Raw genomic sequence first — 22,244 nt, forward strand, 5'->3', positions numbered from 1 at the left:
CACCATTTTAGGGGCGGCTTCTACAAATTTATGTCCCACATCCTGACCCAGGCCATGCCATCTCAAGATTTTCTTGTTTCTGGCGCTCGTTTTCTTAGTGTGGAGTTTGGATTTGTGTTGCGGGTGGGTTAGATCCACCTTCGTTAACTCATTCCCTTGGTGGAGTAACCTTCCTTGCTTGGTTTTGGTGGATGCATTGTTGTGTACCTAGATCTAGCAACTCGGCTATTGCGACCCAATTGGATCTGTCTGCTTCGTATCGATGCGGATTGGAAGAATCTGCAGGTGTCATAGGCCTGTGCATATTTTCCAGCATTTTTTCTTTCGGTTGTTTGGACATCTGAGGGCTATGCCCTTGGAACTATCATTATGTCCTTTTTGGTTTCGTGGTGGTGGCGGGATAGGCGGTCGTTACTGTTTTTTCTTGCCATTACTATGACTAACTCCGGTTGGAGGAATCTATAGTAGCTCCTGGTACTATTTTGTTGGTCTGGTTTGTGGTGGCGTTTCGACGACTAAAGTGGCTTTGGCCAGAACTCTTTCCTCCCCACCTCTCTCTACAGCTGGCGTCGCTCTCCTCCCGACATTTCTGCATGTACCTTTAGCTTTGCTCCCCACGCCTAGTACTAACTTGCACATGCACCACCTGTCTTTTTTGTTTTTTTAGTTTAGTTGTCTATTACTGATATGTTGTTTCGGCCTTTGTATCGCTTATGCGAATTTGTTTGTAGCCTCGCTGTCTTGCGTAGGTTTTTGTATCGCGTATGTGGTTTTGTAGCCTTGTTGTCTCACGTAAGCTTTGATGAGGGTTTCGGTGCTTGGTATGTCACGTTTTACGAGACTTATCAATCTCGAGATTTCTCGTCTTAGTGGTGTGTTTTGTGTGATGACCGTATAGGGGTTTTTTAAATCATTTAGATTTGTGCTTATTACCTTCAGATCAAGAAATTGATCACTGGAGTATATGTACCCATCTGGCATCCTTGTAAGTGTTTGGTTATGAAATTCTATCGTTTCTTCTAAATAAATAAATAAATAAAAGGTTCTTAGATGTACTACACTCACCTTAACTTTTTCGCCTGTCTTGGCAAACGAGTTACCAATTTATAGCTTGGAGAAAGTTTGGTAACCCAAATTGTCAAATGATGAAAAACATAAGGTCTATATTTCAAGTGATTAAAAGTATTTATACGTCTTTGCATATGAGGCCTCCTATTCTCTTTAATTGCCAAATAGTGAAACAGGATAATAGTAGTGGGACAATTGACATTAACAAACTTACACAAATTATTCAACATTTAATTAGAATTAGATGCCTCATTTTAGATTTTTCTAAATTAAACATCTTTTACTTTTCAACTTTTGATTAAAGTGCTTTTACTTTTAATTAAACTTTATATTCCAGGTATATTCTTAATTTAAGTATTTTATAAATTCTTTTAAATCAATTTCTATGTAAAAAAAATGCACTCAATAATATTCATTAATTTATTGCTATTTTTAGGGAATCTCATCTCTTCCTCAATTTAAGGATTTAATTATATCTACTGGGGTTCAAGATTAATTGGATGAAATATAGTTTTTCCAATTTCCAACACAACATTTTATACAGATTATAAAAAAACAAGAGTTCGTTTATAATTAAAATTGAGATGTAGACTAGACTGCCTAATTTCATGCAATTGAAAATAAATTTGAATTTTTTAACAACTACTTATAGTAGAAACGTGAACTAAGAGTTTTCACATTTTTATTTTTATTTAAAATGAGTCCTTATTCCAATAATTAATTATTAAGAGTTGACAAAATATTTTTTAGTGCAATGTTTTAATGTGAAAAGTTATCTTTTTTTTGGGTTACACAACTTACACATAACGTACCATAAGTTTTGTACGTACCAAAATAAGGATAATACAACGTACTAATAACTTGGTACGTACTAAATAAAGAATTGCATAACGTACCAAAAGCAATATTTTATAACGTACCAAAATATTAATACGTACCCAGATTAAATTTATATAACGTACCAATAAGTGACGGATCCAGGATTTTAAACTTGGGGGTCCCAATAATAAAGGTCAAAAAATTTATAGATAAAAATAACATCGAAAAGTTAAATATAATACATTTCATTAAAAAATCATGTGCAAAACAACATTACAAGCTATAAAATCCTAATTCAAGCGTCCACGAAGAGGTTTCATAGTCTGAAAATGTTCCATGGTAGCTTCATTACCAATACATGAAAAAACATCTTTCTCAATGTAAACAACTAAGATGTCACTCAACCATTGATCTCCCATTTTGTTGCGAAGTTGACTCTTAATGATATTCATAGCAGAAAATGCCCTCTCCACTGAAGCAGTTGCAACTGGTAAAACCAAAGCCAACTGAACAAGCAAATATACATATGCAAATGTTCGATACAACCCTTTCTTCACCATTTTCTTAGCAAGCTCATTAATCCCCTGCAATTGAGAAAAATCATTATTAGAACGCACAAAATGAATGTAAATATCAAGTTGATCTTGAAGTGCCGATCTATCTCGATCCGTGAAATCTTTAGGATACATATGAGCAGGGCGAACAAGCTTCTCTTTATCAAAAGCTACAAATGAATCATTCGGACTCAAACATGCCAAGCAAATATGCAATTCAATATTACCTTTAGTGAAATGATCATCTAATTCTGTAAGTTGGAAATCAATGACCTCAGAAAAGAGCTCCACTTTGTAATGATGATGATTGGTCTTTCTTGGAGCCTTATGCAATGATTTCCCTTGAATGACATATAAATCATCCATATTAGGCACCTCAATTTCATGTTCAACACAAAAAGATGATACTTTATCAACCAAAAGATCAAAATTTTCATCATTCCTCATGCAACGTAGTTGTTCTTTACATGTCTTGACTAAAGCCATTGCATTCACAATCTCTTGATCTTTTTTTTGCAATGCTTGTGACAAATCGTTTGTAACTCCTAATATGGATTTCATCAAAAAGAGGAGGAATACAAACTCAAAAGATTGTAAATCTTTTAATAACCTTTTTGCTTCACTAGCACTATCATTGTAGCAATCTTCAACAATCATGTCAAGCACATCCACCACAGATGAGAACATTGTAATCAAACTAATCAAAGCACCATAATGTGAATTCCACCGTGTAATCAAACTAATTAAGGCCATTGAACTCACCTCTCATATTACTCACACCATCATAACCTTAACCTCGTAGGTTGGAGTAGCTCAAATCATGTAGTTTCAAGAACTCATCAATGGACTCCTTTAGATTATTTGAAGTTGTTTTGGTAACATATTGGACTCCCACGAACCTTTCAATTACTTGACCTTTGTTGTCCACATAACGCAAAATCACCGCCATTTGCTCATTTGTTGAAATATCATGTGATTCATCTACCATTATAGAAAAGAATTTACTCTCTTTCACTTCTTTCGTAATAGCCTTAATGGTTTTGAAGACACATAAATTTACAATATTTTTTTAAATTGAAGGAGCTGTTAGCTTGAGATTTCCCGGAGCATTTTCCAACACAACTTTCTTTATTTTCTCATCATGATCTGCAAGGAATTGCAAGAGCTCTAAATAATTCCCCTTATTATTCGAAGTGTCACTTTCATCGCGGCCATGAAAAGGAAGGCATTGTCGCAACAAGAACTTAGTGCAATCTATTGATGCATTCAAGCAAAGAAGATATTTCATACACTCTTCTTCTGACTGTTTGATCACAATTGCTTCAATATGTGTCTTTTGGTTCATTAGATAACTAGCCGCTTCTCTAGCTTTATTGTGGAAACTACCAATAGGACCAACATGTTTGTCAAAACATTCTTTTGCATTCTTCCATTTCTTAAAGCCTACCTCAATGAAGGCATTACTTCCTAATTGTGAAAAGTTGATTTTAAAGAGATAGCAATGAAGACAAAATGCCTCATCTTTAGATATACTATACTCCAACCAATCATATTCTTCAAACTACGAAACAATAAATCGTCGCTTTTTCTTTGCATGCAAAGTGTATGGGAACTCATACTTTAGGTCCCATTTGCAAATATGCTCTTCAGACCTCATCTTGAATATTAGAAGGATAGTCCTTTATTTGAATTCTTTTTCCCAGGTCTCTCTCAAGATTATTAAAATCAATGTCACACTCATTTTGTCTTGAGCTCGAACTACCGAACAAGTAGATGGTGCTATTGGCTTTGGCTTGAAAAATCTTTCCATATTTCTTATTTCTAAACTACACATTTAACCAAAAACACAAAACATATACCAATCAACCAATAAACAAAAATTCCATCTAAATTTCAATGATAAAATGAGTATACAAACATAAAACATATCAACAATCATATCAATAATAGACTAAAAATCTCCACCAATGTCTAATATAATTTAATTGAGATTAGATTAGAATACCAAAAAACTTACTTGAATTTTGAACCAAATAAAAATAGTGGTGGCTTGGAGAACTAAAACAAGTGGAGGTATGATATTGGAGTAATGTAATTATAATATGGGATTGGGTGGGATTAGAAATTTAGGGTTTTGGAATTGGGTGAATATAAGATGGGGGGATTAGGGGGGAAAAATAGAGTAATGGGGAAAAGACTCTCTGGAAAGATGGCCCATGTGGGAGTATGGAATCATGGACAAACGGCACCATTTGTCTTATGCTTAAAAAAAAAAAAAACAAATTGGCCAAAACACTGCGTTTTGGACCAATTTTTTAAAAGGCCTGTTTTCTTTCTTCTCAGTTCTCCCCCGCTATCTTCTTCTTCGTTGCAAGCTACAACCTACAGCACAGACATCGTGTTCAAGTACGAGGGGTCCTCCGGAAAATTTCTAGCAGCATTTTAGGATCGCCGATGGGTCCTGGGACCTCCCAGGTCCCTCTGTAGATCCGTCTTTGGTACCAATAACGTACGAAATGATTGGTGCGTTATATTTAATATATCTGTTTGGTATGTTATATTTAATATATGTGCATGTTATATTTCATAATTGTATGTTAATAGGATGTTTATGTGTTTTTAGAATTTAAAACAACAAATTATTTGAATAAGAAAAATTCATTTTGAACGAATTATGATAAGATAAGATAGGAAGTTTGTGGTGATTTTAGAATATTTGTGATATTATTTTCTGAGCTAGTTGGTTAATTAAATACAATAAAAATCATAATTTTTAATTAAAAATTAGTAGAAGAATGTTTGATCAAAAGTTTAAAAGTTATAGATGTTTGATTAAAAAAATTCAAATTTGAGGCATCTATATCAAAATGCCCCATTATTAAAAAATATAATATGTTGGAGGGAGAATCCAAAATTTTCCCAAATTAAGACTGTATGCCGCTACTTGTATAACGTATATATTTTTTGTATATAAAAGGGAGCAATTTCTCATTTGCATACGATAATTTTCTCTAGAATTATAGGTAAACCATATATTTGTATTATATTGATGTATCACACGATGCATTAAATAATTCATACAATCATTATTCAATTAGGCAAATTCCTTAACTGATACGACATTTATATATAGCTGGTCACACCAATATAGTACAAAATGTAATCTACTTAATTTTACTTTTTTTCCTTAAAAAAATCAAATTTCTAACCAAATTTTGTTCATTAATTTGTCCTGTGTAGGCCAGGATTGCAAATTGGGCCATAAAAAAAAAGAAGGATCTAAGAGCCCGTCTTGATAAATTTAGTCATGTTTGCAAGATAGAATAGTATCTAAGGCTAAGGCAAATTTGGAATTGTTGCGTTTATAAAAAAAACTGTTTATATTATGTTTAAAGAATAAGTACCTGTAAAATAAAGAAGATGAACGTTTTATAAACTGTATTTTTAAAAGTGTTGTAAGTATGAAAAACAGTGTAAAAACGTTTGGTAAAATTTTAATGTAAAAGTGGTGCAATTGTATATAATAACAAATATGGACATGGTGGTGGGGGATGGTGGCGTTGATAGCAGCAGCAAGAGCAGTGGTGGTGGTGGTGTTGGTGGAGGTATGGTGATAGTGTCAATAGTGGGGTGTGGTGGTTATGGAGCCAAAAATAATCACAAGGCGACACGTGAATTCTTGGGTAAAAGAGGACAAAAATACCCTTGAGGCATACTGAGATTCCTACGCGCGAGCAGAGGGCAATTATCCCTAAACCAAGTCAAAAGTGCCCAAAATAGGTATCAACTTAAAACCTATTTCATTCTAGGGCTGGGCACGGGCCGGGCCGAGCCCATTTTTGAAGGGATCGGACCAGACCCTAAATTAAAGGAGACAAGGTGGGCCGGGCCGGGCATTACAATTCTAAAAATAGGAATCAGATCTTACCCGGCCCGATTGAAACGGGCCGGTTCGGTCCGGGTACATGGGTCCTTTTTTTTTTTTGCTGTTTAAAAATATTTGTTGCACATATTGCACATATTGCACAAATTGCAGTTTGAAAAAATTGCATAGATTTCAGTTTGAAAAAACTGCACAAATTGCATAAACTACACAGACAGATTGCAGTTTTTAAACTGCACAAATTGCAGTTTACAGATTGCAGTTTTTAAACTGCACAGATTGCAGTTTACATAGATTGCAGTTTTTAAACTACAATACAGAAAAAACTGCAGTTTACACAGATTCCAGTTTGAAAAAACTGCACAGATTGCAGTTTGCACAGTTTGCTCAGATTGCAAAGATTCCAGTTTACACAGATTCTAGTTTGCACAAAACAGATTGCACAGATTGCAGTTTGCAGTGCACAGATTGCACAAATTGAAAAAAAAAAGCAGACTGCAGTATTGCACAGATTGCAATTGCACAAATTCAATACATCCAAAATAACATTGCATCGTCCAAACATCTAAAGATTAAATCAACATAAAAAACATCTGAAATCGAGAGTCCAAGACCACATCCACAAAAAATTTCAAATTAACATCCAACACCCAAGTTCCAATAACAATCCTCATTGAATCTGTAAGCAAAAATAGAATATAAACATGACATTTTTAAAGTCCAATATCATATTATCCTCATTGAAATTGAATCATTGAAATTTAAAGTTTATTCATTTGAGTTTAAAATATTACCGCAATTCCTTTTCCTTTATTCGTTCGAGTTGCTTCAATTTCAGGAACACTTGGTATGGTTGAACTTGTAGATATAGTATTTGCTCTTTTTCTTTTATATTCTACAATAAATAACAAACGTTAATTGTAAACCAATTAATATAAAGTTATAAACCAAATTATAAAAAAAAAAATAATTACCTTCTTCACACTCTTGATAAAATTCAAGCTCCGCGGGACTTGCTTCATACTCAATGTTGCCAATTGGTTCACTTCTTATTCAATTTTGGAGGCACATCAATGACTCCACTGTTTGAGGAAGGATACATGATCTACAAGGGTCAATTACTCTCTTTCCTCCACTAAATGCACTCTCACTGGCAACTGTTGACACTTGAATTGGCAAAACAACTTTCGCTATTAAAGCAAGTGTGGGATATGTGCTCCTCCCTTTCAATTTCCACCATTTCAAAACGTCAAATTGTGAACCATGTTGTACTTTCTCTACAGTGTCAAGGAGATACCTATCCACCTCATGTGCAAGTGTAATATCCTCGGTGTCTTCTAGTTCCTTCTCCCAATCATCCATGATTTGACTAAATATCATTGGATTTTCTGTTGGCACACTAGAAGATGATTGTTTTACCCTTGAAGAAGAAGTGTCAAGAACTAAATCTTCTCTACCCTTTTGTTTTGTTTGTGAATCGAAAGCTTGGTAAGCATATTCATCACACATCGCCTTCAACAATGTCTTCACTTGATTACTTTTCTGTTCAATATCTTCTTCAGGAAGTTGTAATTGCTTTCTACACAAGTGCATGTAGTGCCTCAATTTGAACATTGGGTCTAAGACAAGGGCAACTACAAATATTTGATTAAGGGACTCAATTGAACCAAAATACTTTCGATATTTGGCTCTCATGTTGAATGCCATATCACGTAGCACCAACTCTACAGGTCTTCTAGTTTGCATATATCCAGGCAAAAAAAGTTTTTCAATCTCGTTTTCCACAGCAATGACATCATGAACAGCTGTATTAGATGTGGGATACTTACTTGCACTAACCTTCAAAGTTATAAGATAGAAGACCTTCAAAAATTCCACAAACACTTCTGCACTATCCCAATCTTCCTCCTTAGGTGGTCCAACCTTCCCTTTACCCGCCACTTCTTCTCCTTCATCATTAAACACTTTTTCTCTGAAATATGTGGTGTATATATTGGCTTCATCATCTTTGATCATCCTTTCAAATGCTTTTTTAAACTTCAAGCAAGATTCTAGCATCATGTATGTGCTATTCCACCTAGTAGGCATATCCATAACAACTAGACCCCTACTATCCAACTTCTCATTCTCCACACATTTCTTGAAATAACTTAACCTTCGAGGAATTGATCTCACAAACCGCACGACATTTCTAAGAGCATCCACTCTTGTATCTAAGCTTTTCAACCCATGTTTCACTACCAAGTTGATAATATGAGCTAAGCACCTCACATGCATAAACTTGCCATTCATAATCATTTTACTATTAGGTCATTTCTGCATTTTACGAACAACATACTCAATTGCCACCTTATTAGCCGATGCATTGTCAACTGAGATACACATTACCTTTTCAATCCCCCACTCAACCAAACATTGTTCAATCATCTTCCCTATTTCTTTGCCCTCATGACTTGAAATCAAACAAAAGTTTAGAATCCTTTTGTGCATATTCCAATCATCATCCATAAAATGAGCAGTTAGCACCATGTAGTTCAAATTTTGCACACTTGTCTATGTATCAGTAGTCAAGCTCACTCTATGATTGTGTATCTCCTTTTTTAATTGATCTTTCATGCTATCATACATATTGAATAACTCCCTCACGATAGTTCTTCGAGATGGAACATGCAATCTAGGCTGGACTTTGCACATCATCCGCCTAAACCCTTCACTTTCCACAATACTAAAAGGTACCTTCTCGATCACAATAAACTCAATAATACCTTCCACACTTTCTTCTTGGCTCCACCCTTTAGCAACAAGCATGTTTTTGACATCCCCAGAAGGTCCAGAACTGCCTAGAACCTTTTGCAACTCATTAGTTGGTTTATATGACTTGCAATGTTTATTGATACTTTTAATGTAAGTACTAGTTCCACCCCCACTAGTATCACATGCAAAAAGGGCGTTACAATGGTTACACTTAGCCTTCAATACTTGTACCTCCACCTTCTCTTTCTTTCCATCCTTTTCTACTTCTTATGTTTCCGAGACGGTACACTTAGTGACATGATCCCAAACCCAAGATCTCTCAGAAGAAGATCTCTCTAGTGAAGCTATTATAGTTGGTTGTTTTGTCTTTGGAATAAGTGGTGCTTTTCTTTTTCTGGAGGATGAGGGGTTTGGGGGGGGCATTGATGGTTTTGACTGTGTGGGTTGTGCTTGTGTTGGTTGTGGAGGACATGGTGATGTAGCCGTAGATGATGCTACATTAGTACTACTAGGGGTACTTTGACTTTGAGATTGAGACATTATGTAAAAATCTGTAAAAATTAAATAATGGAACTATATTCATTAATCAAATAAAATAGCACAATCTCCATGTAAGCATAATCTCTACACATTATACATAATTTAAACCCAAAAAAGCATAATCTCCATGTAAATAAAATAGCAAATTATCAAGTTTCTAACTTCAACTACTACTAATCAAGGTACAAGAAATCTAATTATTTTACGTTCATCTGCAATGTATACTCATGTAAAATGCAATAATCCAAAACCTTGACTAATTCAAAAGATTAAAACTTCAAATTGAAGAACAAACCAACGCATTATCAAATATTTGCTCAAAAATGTACAAATAAAAAACATATTCCACAAATAATTACAAGCAAATGAGGTTTAAATCATATTAAAAACCACTTGTTTAGACTTAGCGTTATACATATTATGTAATATGACTTAGCGTTATACACATCAAAACAAGAAAGCAATTTTAGGACATTTCAAGTAGCTCCAATTGAAAATACTCCCTACAATACTGATTAAGAAACTAGAGAACAAAGAATGTACAAGCACATATCAAATATGCCACTTTTCTCAAAAAGAAAAAGTTACAGAACAATCACCTTTGTAAGGAAAAGCCTCTCTGCACGCTGTTGAACAGTACCACCCGTCTTTAGTCCTAATGAAACTAGTGCCTGGAAGATAATTAAAGAGATAATATAAGAAAATTTTCTTTTTTATTTTTGAGAGAAGAATATATAGAGCTTGCTTAAGATGTGTTCTAAACTTAGGATTGAACTTAGATTATATTTTTTTGGGTGAAATAAATCCGTTCTAGCTCTTTAATTTCATACACATTGAACAACATTTATTGAGTACAAGATATTTTAATCCATTTTCGATTACATATGAAAGATTGCACAAGTAATTTTGGAAACTATTCGATTTTGAGTATCTAAAACGAAAAAAGAAGACAAACCCTGATCCCTAACTAATTAACTTCCTCCCATTTTTGGCATTCACTTCTTTCTCTATGTCTCACTCTAGTACCAAACCGTTTTTATTGGTCAACAAGTTAATGTTGAGCTTTCAACAATCATTATTTACTATAACTTAATAACTTTTTACCTCAATCTGTGAGCATTTAGGGTCTAATTTTTTTCCATATTTTTGCACTGCAGAGTGCAGAGGTTATGCTTAAAGCTTACACTTTTCCAATCCCTAACTGCAGAGGGAATGAACACTACAAATGTATAAGAACTCTGAAGCAAGAAGGTAGGAGTAATATTTAACCTTCGAGAAAACGTCAGCCAATCACCTTTACCAAGCTATGTAGTTAGTATGTTCCTCTTCAGTCCATGGAGTGCCTACAAGACAAAAAAGGAAAAACAAAATCAGTTAAGAGAGGACATCTTGTACTATATATTTGGATTAGTTTTAATAAAACTTCCGCCAAAAAGAACATAAATTCTGAATTATGGGTAAACTCAATACACAATATGCATGTGTTTATCATGCCTGTAAAAAAAAGGGTAGCACAATGAGGAAAACCTTCCGCGATAGGAGTGCTCATGTTTTAATTTCTATTGACAATGTAGGAATGGGATTTCTCAACTGATAATGGCACTATATCATCCAAATAGACTCACTTGGATATCCAAATAGTCTCACTCGGATTTCCTTACATCATTTACCAGTAAACTTTGCGCTAACTTGTCATACAAAACGACTAATCTAGATATTTCTTAAAACACAAAAAAGCAGTAAACAGTAATGAATTAAGCCTTACTGTGACAAAATTTAGTTTAATAGCATATAATTACAGACATCCATTTCTCTACTGGCCACCTTAATAGATTCAAGCAGCCCGTTTTCTCTTACTAATTACAAAACATTAAAATTAAGAATTTAAAGAATTTAATGCGGCAGCAAGTGAACATACAATAAACAGATCATCTTCATACATAAAAGAATAGAAGAATGATTAATAAAAAACCGTATGATGAACACTGCCAAAACCAAACTAACTGCCAAAAACCGTATGATGAACCGACTATTCAACACCCAAAAAGTTGTGCATGTACCAGTACATTCACAAACCCTCTAACTTCAAATAATCCAACGTCTAACCAACCATTCACTACCTCTCTAATACGCATATCTCTAATCCCAAATTCCAATTTAAAAACCCTAAAATCCCTACACCCAAAATTCAAATTAATAACAAAACCCTAATTCAAAATTACCTAAATTTTAGAGGAATGATGGCTGGTACCAGTGTCCTCGACGACGGTGATGGGGTGATGGCGGTCACGACGGCGAGGGTTGCTGTTGAAGAGGAGAGAATTGACGGCAAGGGTGATGGTCTGGGTTCTCTGGGATGTTGTCGATGAGGATGATGGGTGGTGCCGTTGTAAACTTGTATTCGCCGAGGAGAATCGACGGTTGGTGAGGGGATTGGAGTCGAGGGAAGGACGATTGGAGTCGAGGGAAGGGAGAAACTGTCGAGGGATTGAGGTCTGAGAGTTTGAGAGTGAGAGTTAGAGTCGGGGAATCGGGATGAGAAAGATAGAGTGATAGAGAAGAGACAGAGAGATAGACTACAAAACTTAGGGTAAAACTAAAACAACGGTTCAAATTAGATATGGTAGATTATTCATCAATCTGGTCTATTCATTTTAATTACAAACGGGCCGGTCCAGGTACCCGCAGTTCCTATACTCCAGGAACCGGCCCGAACCGAAAATCACAAAGGCCCGCCATGGCCCGCCCCGTTTCTCTTTTTTAAAAGTAGGAACCGACCCGTACCCTTCCCGAAACATCATTACCCGCCCCGACCCGCGGTTCCTGTACCCGTTTGCCCAGCCCTATTTCATTCCATATATTTCTTACCTCTTTTAGCTAATCAATTAGCTATTTATTTTATTCTTTCCATAACTTCTAAAACCTTCCTTCTAAAAATCATGATAAATGGCCAATTAAGGGGTTGATTGCCTATTTAATCCCTTAAATTGTCAATTAAGTGATCCCTTTGACCCATAAACCACCACATGGCCGGCCATCCTCCATGTTTTCTACCTTTTCTACCATATTTTCCCTTTTTAATTACCCTAATTAAACCTAAATTCAACCCAAAAACCCTAGCTAGGCCGGCCACCTCCTATCCCTATGTATAGGCTCCCATTTCCACCAAAAAGCAATTCCAAGACACTTGCAAAATTCTCAATACTCTCCAAACACTTATCTCTCTAAATTCTAACTTTCGCATCGGAGGTTCTTCGGCCAAAGCCCCCCCCCATTCATCGTGGGCGCGTGAGGCTCCTGGCCTTGACCCTAAGGTGTTAATTGTTTTGTAGGTGCAATTTTGTCCAAGATCAAGGAGGAAGAAATTTGCATCCACAGTGGTTGGGGTGCAGAGGTAATGATGTTGGTAAAGGTGGTGGCTATGGTTGTGGTGATGGTGATTGTGGTTGTGGTTATGATGGTGGTGGTGGTGGTGGTGGCTGCTGTGGATGCAAATTTCTTCCTCCTTGATCTTGGACAATTTTGCACTTACAAAACAATTAACACCTTAGGTTAAGGTCAAGAGCCTCACGCGCCCACGATGAATGGGGGGGGGGGCTTTGGCCGAAGAACCTCCGATGCCAAAGTTAGAATTTAGAGAGAAAGAGTGTTTAGAGAATTTTGGGATTTTTGCCAAAGTGTTGGAATTAGGTTTTTGGTGAGAATGAGAGCCTATTTATAGGGATAGGGTTCTTGATTTAGGTTAAATTTAGGAGTTATGGGAATAATTGACTAATTAATTTAGCAAATAAAATTATTGCCAAATTAACTAGCTAACTAATGTGATAAAATAGGTGAATATGATGAGATCAACTAGGGTGGCCGGCCATTTGGGATTTTTTGGGTAATGGGTTATGTAATGGGGGATTAATTGGCATAATGGGTCATTTAATTGGTGATTTAGTGGATTAATTAGGAAATAAATCCATTAACTCACCAATTAATCTAATTTAAATGGAATGTTTGGAATGGTTACCTTGTGGAGTATATGGATGAAATAACTTTTATTTGTTACCTTCTTTGGGTATTTTTGACTTGGTTAACGGATGATTGCCCGTTGCTCGTGCATAGGAATCCCGGTATGCCTCAAGGATATTTTTGTCTTCTTTTATCCAAAAATCCACGTGTCGCCTTGTGAATATTTTTGGCTCCACAGCTACGGCGACAACAATGGATGTGGCAATGTTGTGGTTGTGGTGGTGGGGGTGCTAGTCCTGGTGGCAACAACGGTGGAGATAATTGTTGGAGAACAATTAAGAAATTATAATAATAACATAATTTGAAATAATGATTCTTTATTAATGAAATATACTTGCAATACAGAATGAAGCAATAACAAAAATAATTACAGAAAATAAAATGATACCAACTTGATTGACATATAGAAGCTATGTCCTTCGAACATTATTTCTGTCCCACACTTGTGCTTGTGCTTTGATAACCTTTGCTCTACCAAGATACAACTATTTAATCCTACAATCTACACTGAATTATAGAATTCTGGTGAATTTGTTTTGTGTGTTTACTCTCTGAAATGTTTTGTACGGAGGAGAAAAAAAAGAAAAAAAAAAGAAGATGATTCAATGTTGAAAATGAAACTATAAATATATAAATTGTTTCATACCCTTTCAAATACCCCTTGAATGTATCTGAAAGTAACCAACTCTTTCAACCCAGTTTTGTCTCTTAATCAAAACGTTCTTAATATTAATTAAAAAAATTAATCCAAAATTAAAAATTAATTAACCCTAATTAATTTAAAATTCCAATGCCCACTTGTGTTGATTAATTAATATTAATTAACATTAGGTATAGTTACACAAGCCTAATCTACAACCAGAGGCCCAACTAAGGATGGACAACGATTATGGCGGGCGGGTAACTGTGGTTATTTACCCATAACTGTTTTTATTCATACCTGCATAACCGTTTACCCCGTTGGGTAATTGCATAAACGGTTATACTCATACCCATAACCGTTTATAAAAGGTTAACCATATCCATAACCGTGTAACCATTGAACCATAACCATTTACCCATTGAACCATAACCATTTACCCATTGAACCATAACCATTTACCCGTTTGTCATTTTTTTTACCCATTTACCCTTTTTCACCCGTCTACATGTTTTTTTATTTATTTTAATAACTTGAAAATTACAAAAGAAAATTTTGTCATAATTAAACACCGTTATAGGTACATTTTAGCATGCATTTCCCTATTTTAATCATTTAAGTCCTCATACAATTCCAATAATTGAAATAATAGTTTACGAACGACATTTTTCTACTACACCCAAGCAAGTCTTTAATTATAATCCATGTGATTACAGAGTAAAGCTTCTAAAAACAAAAAGTAGTCATTATCCTGAATACTAGATGATTCAAAGCTCCAAAATATTCCGACACTAAACACTTTCGAACACTAATGCTTTAGCACGTTCAATCACAAAGTCTCATAGACTTGTTGTCACCAAAAGAGGCCTACAAAAGAAATGTATAAATTGAATTAGTATCCCATTTAGGAACACCGACACCAATTAGCATGAATCCAATAGAGGTAAGTGATCACATAAGGTTTACATTGTACACTTAGTTTTCAGAGAAAAACAAAAAACAAAAGCAAAGTAATAAATCAATTGAGTTAGTATCACCATTCATCAATATGCATAAACAGAAGGTTTATATTCCATGGTTTTTCACACACCCATATGCATAAATTGAATTAGTATCACCAATAACTCCAAAGTAAAAATCAAAATAAAGATTAGTTTTACCACATTCACATTAGTATCATCACCGAATGAGGAATCTTCAACACGAGGAGTAGAGTTTGAATCTTGTTCAATAGTAAAAATTAAAATTAGGCTAAAATAGTACATTTTTTAACATCTACATAATTTATATGAAATTTTACAGGAAGTACCTCGCATCTGACTCCACAACCAGTCTCGAAAACACGAGTGCTTCCATTGTGCTTGAATGAAGTCGGCTACGGTGTGGACTGATAATCCTATCACCAGTACTAATTGAAGACTTTGAAGCTACTGTAGATATAGGAATAGCCAAAATATCTTGAGCTATCTGATGCAAAATAGGATAATTAATCCCATTTGTCTTCCACCACGACAATATATCAAAATCTTGAGTCCTAGGCAAGACTTTCTCCCCCAAATATTGGTCTAAGTCAGATTGTTCATTACTGATGGTAGAATCCATAACAAATTGGCCATAAGATGTTAAAGGATCACCAACTCTGAAATCACATGATTGTGATGGAAATTCAGTCGAAGAAGAAGATTTAGAAGACCGAAGCCCAAGTCTATGCTTCGATTCATACTCTTTGACCAACTTAACAGTTAAGTCAAAGACTTTCTAAATTTCCTATGGAGCATTCTCTTTATAAATAAGAGAAAAATAATACTCGATCAATTTCATCTTGAACCTTGGATCCAGCATAGCTGCAATTGCCATGGCACCATGAATTTTATGCAAATACTTTTGATATTATATGTATCTGTTGAGGAATTGAGCTAAACCTCACAATGAGCTAACCCTATTAATTTGGTTAGAATTCGCCTTTGGCAGAACCGAACCGAACCTAAAAACTCTCATGTACAAGTAAAAAAGAATACTACTAGATTGTAGTACTAAGTGGCAATAAAAATTAAATTTAAAAGCATCTTCAATGGAGATGTTAAATTTTGATTGTCAAATTTCATTGGATGGTTGATAAGGCAATTTGAAGTTAAACGTTAAATTTCTTTTTTTTTTTTTTTTTATCTTTTTCAAAGGATGAGTCAAATTATTTTTTTATGTTATAAATAATATCTACTATGTGACTGTTCCCATACTGGGTTAATATGTAATATGTAGACGTTTTCTCTATTCTACTCAACCGCCTCTGCACATGGACCAAATCTGTGGGATATGCAGACTCTCTAGATACCTATCTGATCCACACCAATGACGCTACCGGACTGAGTATGTATTTACTTTTGTAATACGACAATCTCATGGAAACCTACCAAACAATATATGGTAGTTACTTCATTCAACTATGCAGAGATAATCGCTCTCCATGAAGCTAGTAGATAATGCATTTCTTTAAGATCTCTTGTCCACTTCTACTTTCCTTTTCTAGATAAAATTGATATAAATTGCCTCAACGAGTACTTTTGTTAGTTTGAACTGAATTATTTTGTTGCAACTTAGCTTAAAAAATTCAAGTCTATGATCAAACTCTTGAAGAGCCCACAAGGCTATTTGCATATATGGTTTATATTTACCATGAAGTTTTATACAACTCATAGTTTATTTTAGGGTTCTTTAGATATAGACCCTTGTAACTTTTATTTCCTATATAAAAACCCACATAATTATAAACATTCAAATAAAACCCAAATTTAAAAGTGAATGCCATGTAGGAAAGTAATTGACCTATTAATATAAAATATTTACAACTTGTACCACAACATTCAAAATAAATCAATAAATATTATTACTCACCTTAATTACAATGAACAAATAATTTATTGCATATTATTACCCCTAACACACACACACACACACACACACACACATATATACGTACAAATGTATATAGAACTACCACAAGCTCAATATATATATATATATATATATATATATATATGTATGTACGTACTTATGTATGCACATTACTACATATATGATCAAACATATTATACTAATTAATCTATCTATATGTAAATTTATGATGAGCAAATAACATATATTTTGTAGGTATATTATTTTGTATGTATCATCATATATATTGGGCACATTTTATTATTATATGTACAAAATAATAGGTAAAATAGTATTGTATAAAATAATAATATTTTTTTATGTAGGTACATTATTTTGCATACATTGGGTTTGCTTTATTATGTAGGTAAATTATTGTGCATGTATTTTATATCCAGTGGGGAAATTATTTTGCTTTTTTTAAGCAATCTAACATTTTAAAATTCGAATAGTAGGTGCACTGAATCAAATAACATTTTTTTGTAGGTAAATTATTTTGCATGAATTTTTACGTATACCAGGCATTTTTTTTTATTTTTTATTTTTGTTATATATATGTGTGTGAAATAATTTACCTACATTTATATGTAAAATATAATTAGTTCACTTAACTAAGCATGTATTATTACATGTATTAGGCATGTTTTGTTGTTATTATATATTAGGCAATAAATTTATTATTTATTATTTTCGTAAAATCATTAATTCTCCCTTACAATCTATATGGAACTAATTGGTGTACATCAAACATTCAAATATGGGTGTTTTGGGCATTGAAATTTTTTAAATATGTAAAGTCAAATATAATTAATGAATTTGCTGATGTGGAATCTAGTTAATGGGTTTTATTTGGGGAAAAAACTTATGACGGGTTTTATGTGGAGAAAATTAAATTTTAGGGGCTAAAGTCATATTTTCAGTTTATTTTATATTCTATATTTTTATTTGTCCTTTGCAGGAACACAAATAGCCGTTATCAATTCTTGATAAACTTCCACGCTTCCCCATGTCAAGATTTACGCAGGCTTAATTTCTTGAAGACAAAAGTCACATTACTTAAAACTTGACGGTGATGACCAGTTAAATCAAGGGTCACTATCATCAAATCGAGTCACTTATTTAGCAGAGTTATTCATCAAAGGGAGTCTTTGACAATATGCTATAATGAACATATAAGCATGTTGTGCCATTTTCTCTTCGACCAAGTTTTTATCCCACTGGATTTTTCCTGTCAAGATTTCAGTGAGGCAACATTATGCAAGTCGAAGGCAACATCAATATTTCATAACCGTGGTGCCCAATTATTTTCCTTTGCTTAGGTTTTTTCCCACTGATTTTTCAAGTAAGGTTTTATTGAGGCAAGTACCATTGATTGGTGAATATCTAAGGGGAAGTTTTATAAATAACATTTATTATGTGAATGTTCACATTCTGGGTCAATATCTAATATGTAAATAGTTGAGACATTTTCTATGTAAATCTGAAGCCTATAAATATGCAATGTAATAAGAAAGAAATGGACTTTGTTTCATCCTCCATTTTCTATCTCGTCTCTCTATTCTCTCATATTCCATACTTTATTTCTAACATTTTATTATATACTAGTGGTACAAAAAATAAAAAGTTGTGTAAATTGGTTGGGGTACGGTATGTGATCTATGGATAGTTCGAGACATTTATTAAATAAATCAAATTAATGGATTTGACATTATTGGACTATGTTGTGGAAAAAGCCTGGGATATTAGGCCTCAATTCCACTTCAGATAAAACTCATTTGTTGGAAGAAACGGAAGAAACTGCTGTTTTTATACTATTTGGCACTTTTGACATCTCTTTTGGAGAGGGTCAATGTGCTCAAATTCTTCATTTATTTGAACATTTATAGGTTTCCAACTTTAAATTAATGCACTTTAGGGCTCAGTTGAAGAGTACATTTAAATAACTGAACACGCCTTTAGTGAAAAAAAATTTGGGTTGCAAAAGCACTTCAATTGCTTTTCCAGGATTAACTTGCATTCTTACTAAGAATTGAGTTGAAACCAAATTTGTGCATATCTACAAATGGAGGCAAAATCCAGTTGGAATTGCCAATGATATCCGCAAGGGGAGAATAGGGTTGATTGGAGGGGTGTGATTAAATTAGATCTTACTACCTACATATCTTCAGGGATGGAGAATCAAATTACGCGTACAGTTCTAAAGAAGAACTAATGCGATGTGCAGTGCATTGTGAACCGTCGTTGACAAATAGCCTATGACGGGGCTTTAAGAAGATGAATTCTCTATGGACATGTCTACGCATAGACGATCACGTATATGAAATAATATGTGTATGGTAGTCATGTAGAGAAGATGACGAATCATCTTGTATGGTAGTCATGTAGAGAAGATGATGAATCGTCTTGTAAAATATATCAAGCCTAAGAGATATGTATCTTTAGTTGTGGTTGATTAGAGAGATAAGTGTCCAAGTTAGGGTATTTATAGAGATCTTGAGAGTCCTTGTGGGGAAAGTAATCCTAATTAAATCAGAAAGGAATCTAGGATAAGATATCCAATCCTCCCAGGATTGTGATTACGTTGCCTAATTCCTAAGATATCCTAATTTGACATGAATTAGGGGTTCCTTACTTGGGAGACAAGTAATACAAGTTGTGGAATGGTTGTCTAACTAGTCCAATCGTCTGAATTTCATGGGCTATAGCGTTCTGATCATTCTTGCCACCCAAGGTTCCACATGTTGGTCCCACAATTTCCCCTAACTATGCTTCTAAGAGTGTGCTTAACTTGTTTGATTTAGAGCTAGCCAAGTTCAGCTAGTCCTTCTTGCTTATCTATTAAATATTTGATCCTTCGGAGTTTCAAATCATATTATTGACCCCTGGTCGGAGTTCCAATGCATAGCTGAAAAGTTGGATGTAATGCGGAATGCACCTATGTATTCCTGGAAGGACTTAGATGACTTAGAAAATATTTTCTTAAGTTCATTTTACTCAAGTCATTAAGCCTATTAGAGTAAAACACTTGAAACTTTCATCCTTTACTTCCTTATCGCAGGATATAGCTTAATTCGACAATTTTTCCTAAGTAAACTACAATCTTTCCTAATTTAACTAACTTAGGGGTAATAAGTAAGAGAGTCAAACGCAAATAAGCTTGTAGACCCACAACAGAGCTCTAGGCCCCCTCGAAAACATTGAAGTCTGGAATGTCTTCTCTCAAACTCAACGTTTATAAAGATTTCCACTATGATAGTTGAAGTATCACCCTACTTTGACACTGGGTCTAAGACCCATGAAAAAACTTGTGCTTGGAACTTGTTCTAATGCCTTGATCAGATTAAGGATGAGAAAATGACCAATTGCGTCCGGAATGGTCTCCAGATCTTAATGTATGTTCGACATGTTTGAGATGCCTTGTTCGTTGAGTAGGAATAGTTGATTCTGATTTTTTTTATACCATATTTAGGGCCTCCGTATTTAGACCTCATATAAACACTTGGGGGACTCAAATGTAATTATGTAATAAAGGAAGGGATAAATATGTAAAAAGGGGAGGAGCCCTTATTCTATAAAAGGGCCTTCTCACCCTCACAAACCCTAAGTCTCTCCTATTTAGAGCAAAGCTCTCACATTCTCTCCCTCACAAATACTCCCAGAGAAATACAATCAGTGTGGACGTAGCCCAAACATTGGGGTGAACCATAATACATCTTATGTTATTTACATTTCATGAAGATTCACGGTCGGATTTACGTTGTTCCAAGACCTCTGGTTTTGTGCATCAACAGATTTCATTTGTTCTTTCACCTTGCCCCATTTTGTGTCTGAGGATTTTAATAGTCACAACAGGTCGCCAAGAAGGGGTTTCTTTCTCAGTCCGAATTGCATGTTTGTCCCTAGGGAATCTTTAACAAAAATTAGTTAAGGAGAATCATTTGTTTAGACCATATATATATTGAACCTGAGCGTTTTTTATCGGACTACACTTAATTGACTTGGCTAAGACATTTTTGCTTAGCGAAGCTCCACGTAATAAATGATGAAGTTGATAGCGTTCAGTCACCAACCTTAAGTGGTGACTTTACCAACATTAAATAATGAAATTAATAGCGTTAAGTGATGACGTGCACAAATATTAAAACTGGCTTTCACTAATCGTTGTCTTCGGAACTCTAAATTCTCAAATCGCCCCTTTTAGCCAAACTAAACCCTAATTTTGCGTTGCTATAAGGGTTCAATTTGCATATTCAAAATTTCATTGATGACATGAGAGTCAAGAACTCCTTCAACATTTATCCACGTCAACACTTCTCGCTAGCAACTCAACAACATATGTTTAATTTTCAAAACGTTAGGTAGTTCTTTGTAATGTTATAAAAGATTGAAGACCAAATTTAGAATCACCCCTAAAGACAAACTTATAGAGTACTCACAAATCTTATTTCAGACTTAGCAATGGTAGCTTAGAACTGTTACATGAGGAAAATTAACAACTAAATACAACCATACAAGATTATAAGCTTTATGTGAACATTTTGACGGAAAAAAAAAAGAAAAAAAAAAGAAGCTTTATGTGAACATTGACATCCTCAAAAATTCTACACTATGTTGATTCGCTTATGATTTGGGTTCCAACAATCTGGTACGCCAATTTCGAATCCTCAGCGTAGAAAACTATTGATGATCTGGTTACAAATTCAAAGGTGCTTAGACGCACAAACAAGTTTGTAAGTTTTTTATTTTTTATTTTTATTTTTAACCAACTATATTATCTACACTAAGGGGGAGGGGATGTATTTAGACTTATAATGGACTAACAATAATGTATTTTTTTTAATCAAATATAGTCAAAATTTATACCCTAATTTCAAAAATATTAACTCTTATAACAACTTTCGTATTTAGCTACAAACACACTTAAACAGACTCAATTGCCCTTAAATTAAAAAACTGAAAGTGAATGAAACCACAAACCAATAAGCAATATGAAGATGACAAACCCTAAGGCTTAAAATTATAAATTCAAAACCCAACT

At 34.3% G+C, this 22,244-nt stretch overlaps 1 protein-coding gene and 2 long non-coding RNA genes across 3 annotated transcripts; all 3 read right to left on the minus strand.

The window, feature by feature from the left end:
- Positions 1 to 2,177: 2,177 nt before the first annotated feature.
- Positions 2,178 to 3,128, minus strand: LOC139191987 (uncharacterized). Its single transcript, XM_070813028.1, has one exon. It carries the CDS (start codon positions 3,126 to 3,128, stop codon positions 2,178 to 2,180), a length of 951 nt encoding a protein of 316 aa, XP_070669129.1.
- Positions 3,129 to 6,827: 3,699 nt separating this feature from the next.
- Positions 6,828 to 8,286, minus strand: LOC139192225 (uncharacterized). The gene is made up of 3 exons (XR_011576217.1): positions 7,299 to 8,286; positions 7,119 to 7,209; positions 6,828 to 7,003 (listed from the first exon to the last, which is right to left on the minus strand). It is a non-coding gene; the product is annotated as an uncharacterized lncRNA (long non-coding RNA).
- A 283-nt stretch (positions 8,287 to 8,569) lies between these two features.
- On the minus strand, positions 8,570 to 10,964 carry LOC139192231 (uncharacterized). The gene is made up of 2 exons (XR_011576222.1): positions 10,913 to 10,964; positions 8,570 to 9,629 (listed from the first exon to the last, which is right to left on the minus strand). It is a non-coding gene; the product is annotated as an uncharacterized lncRNA (long non-coding RNA).
- Between the last annotated feature and the right edge of the window lie 11,280 nt (positions 10,965 to 22,244).

The sequence above is a fragment of the Malus domestica genome, chromosome 15 (assembly GCF_042453785.1).
Source record: "Malus domestica chromosome 15, GDT2T_hap1".
NCBI lineage: Eukaryota > Viridiplantae > Streptophyta > Magnoliopsida > Rosales > Rosaceae > Malus > Malus domestica.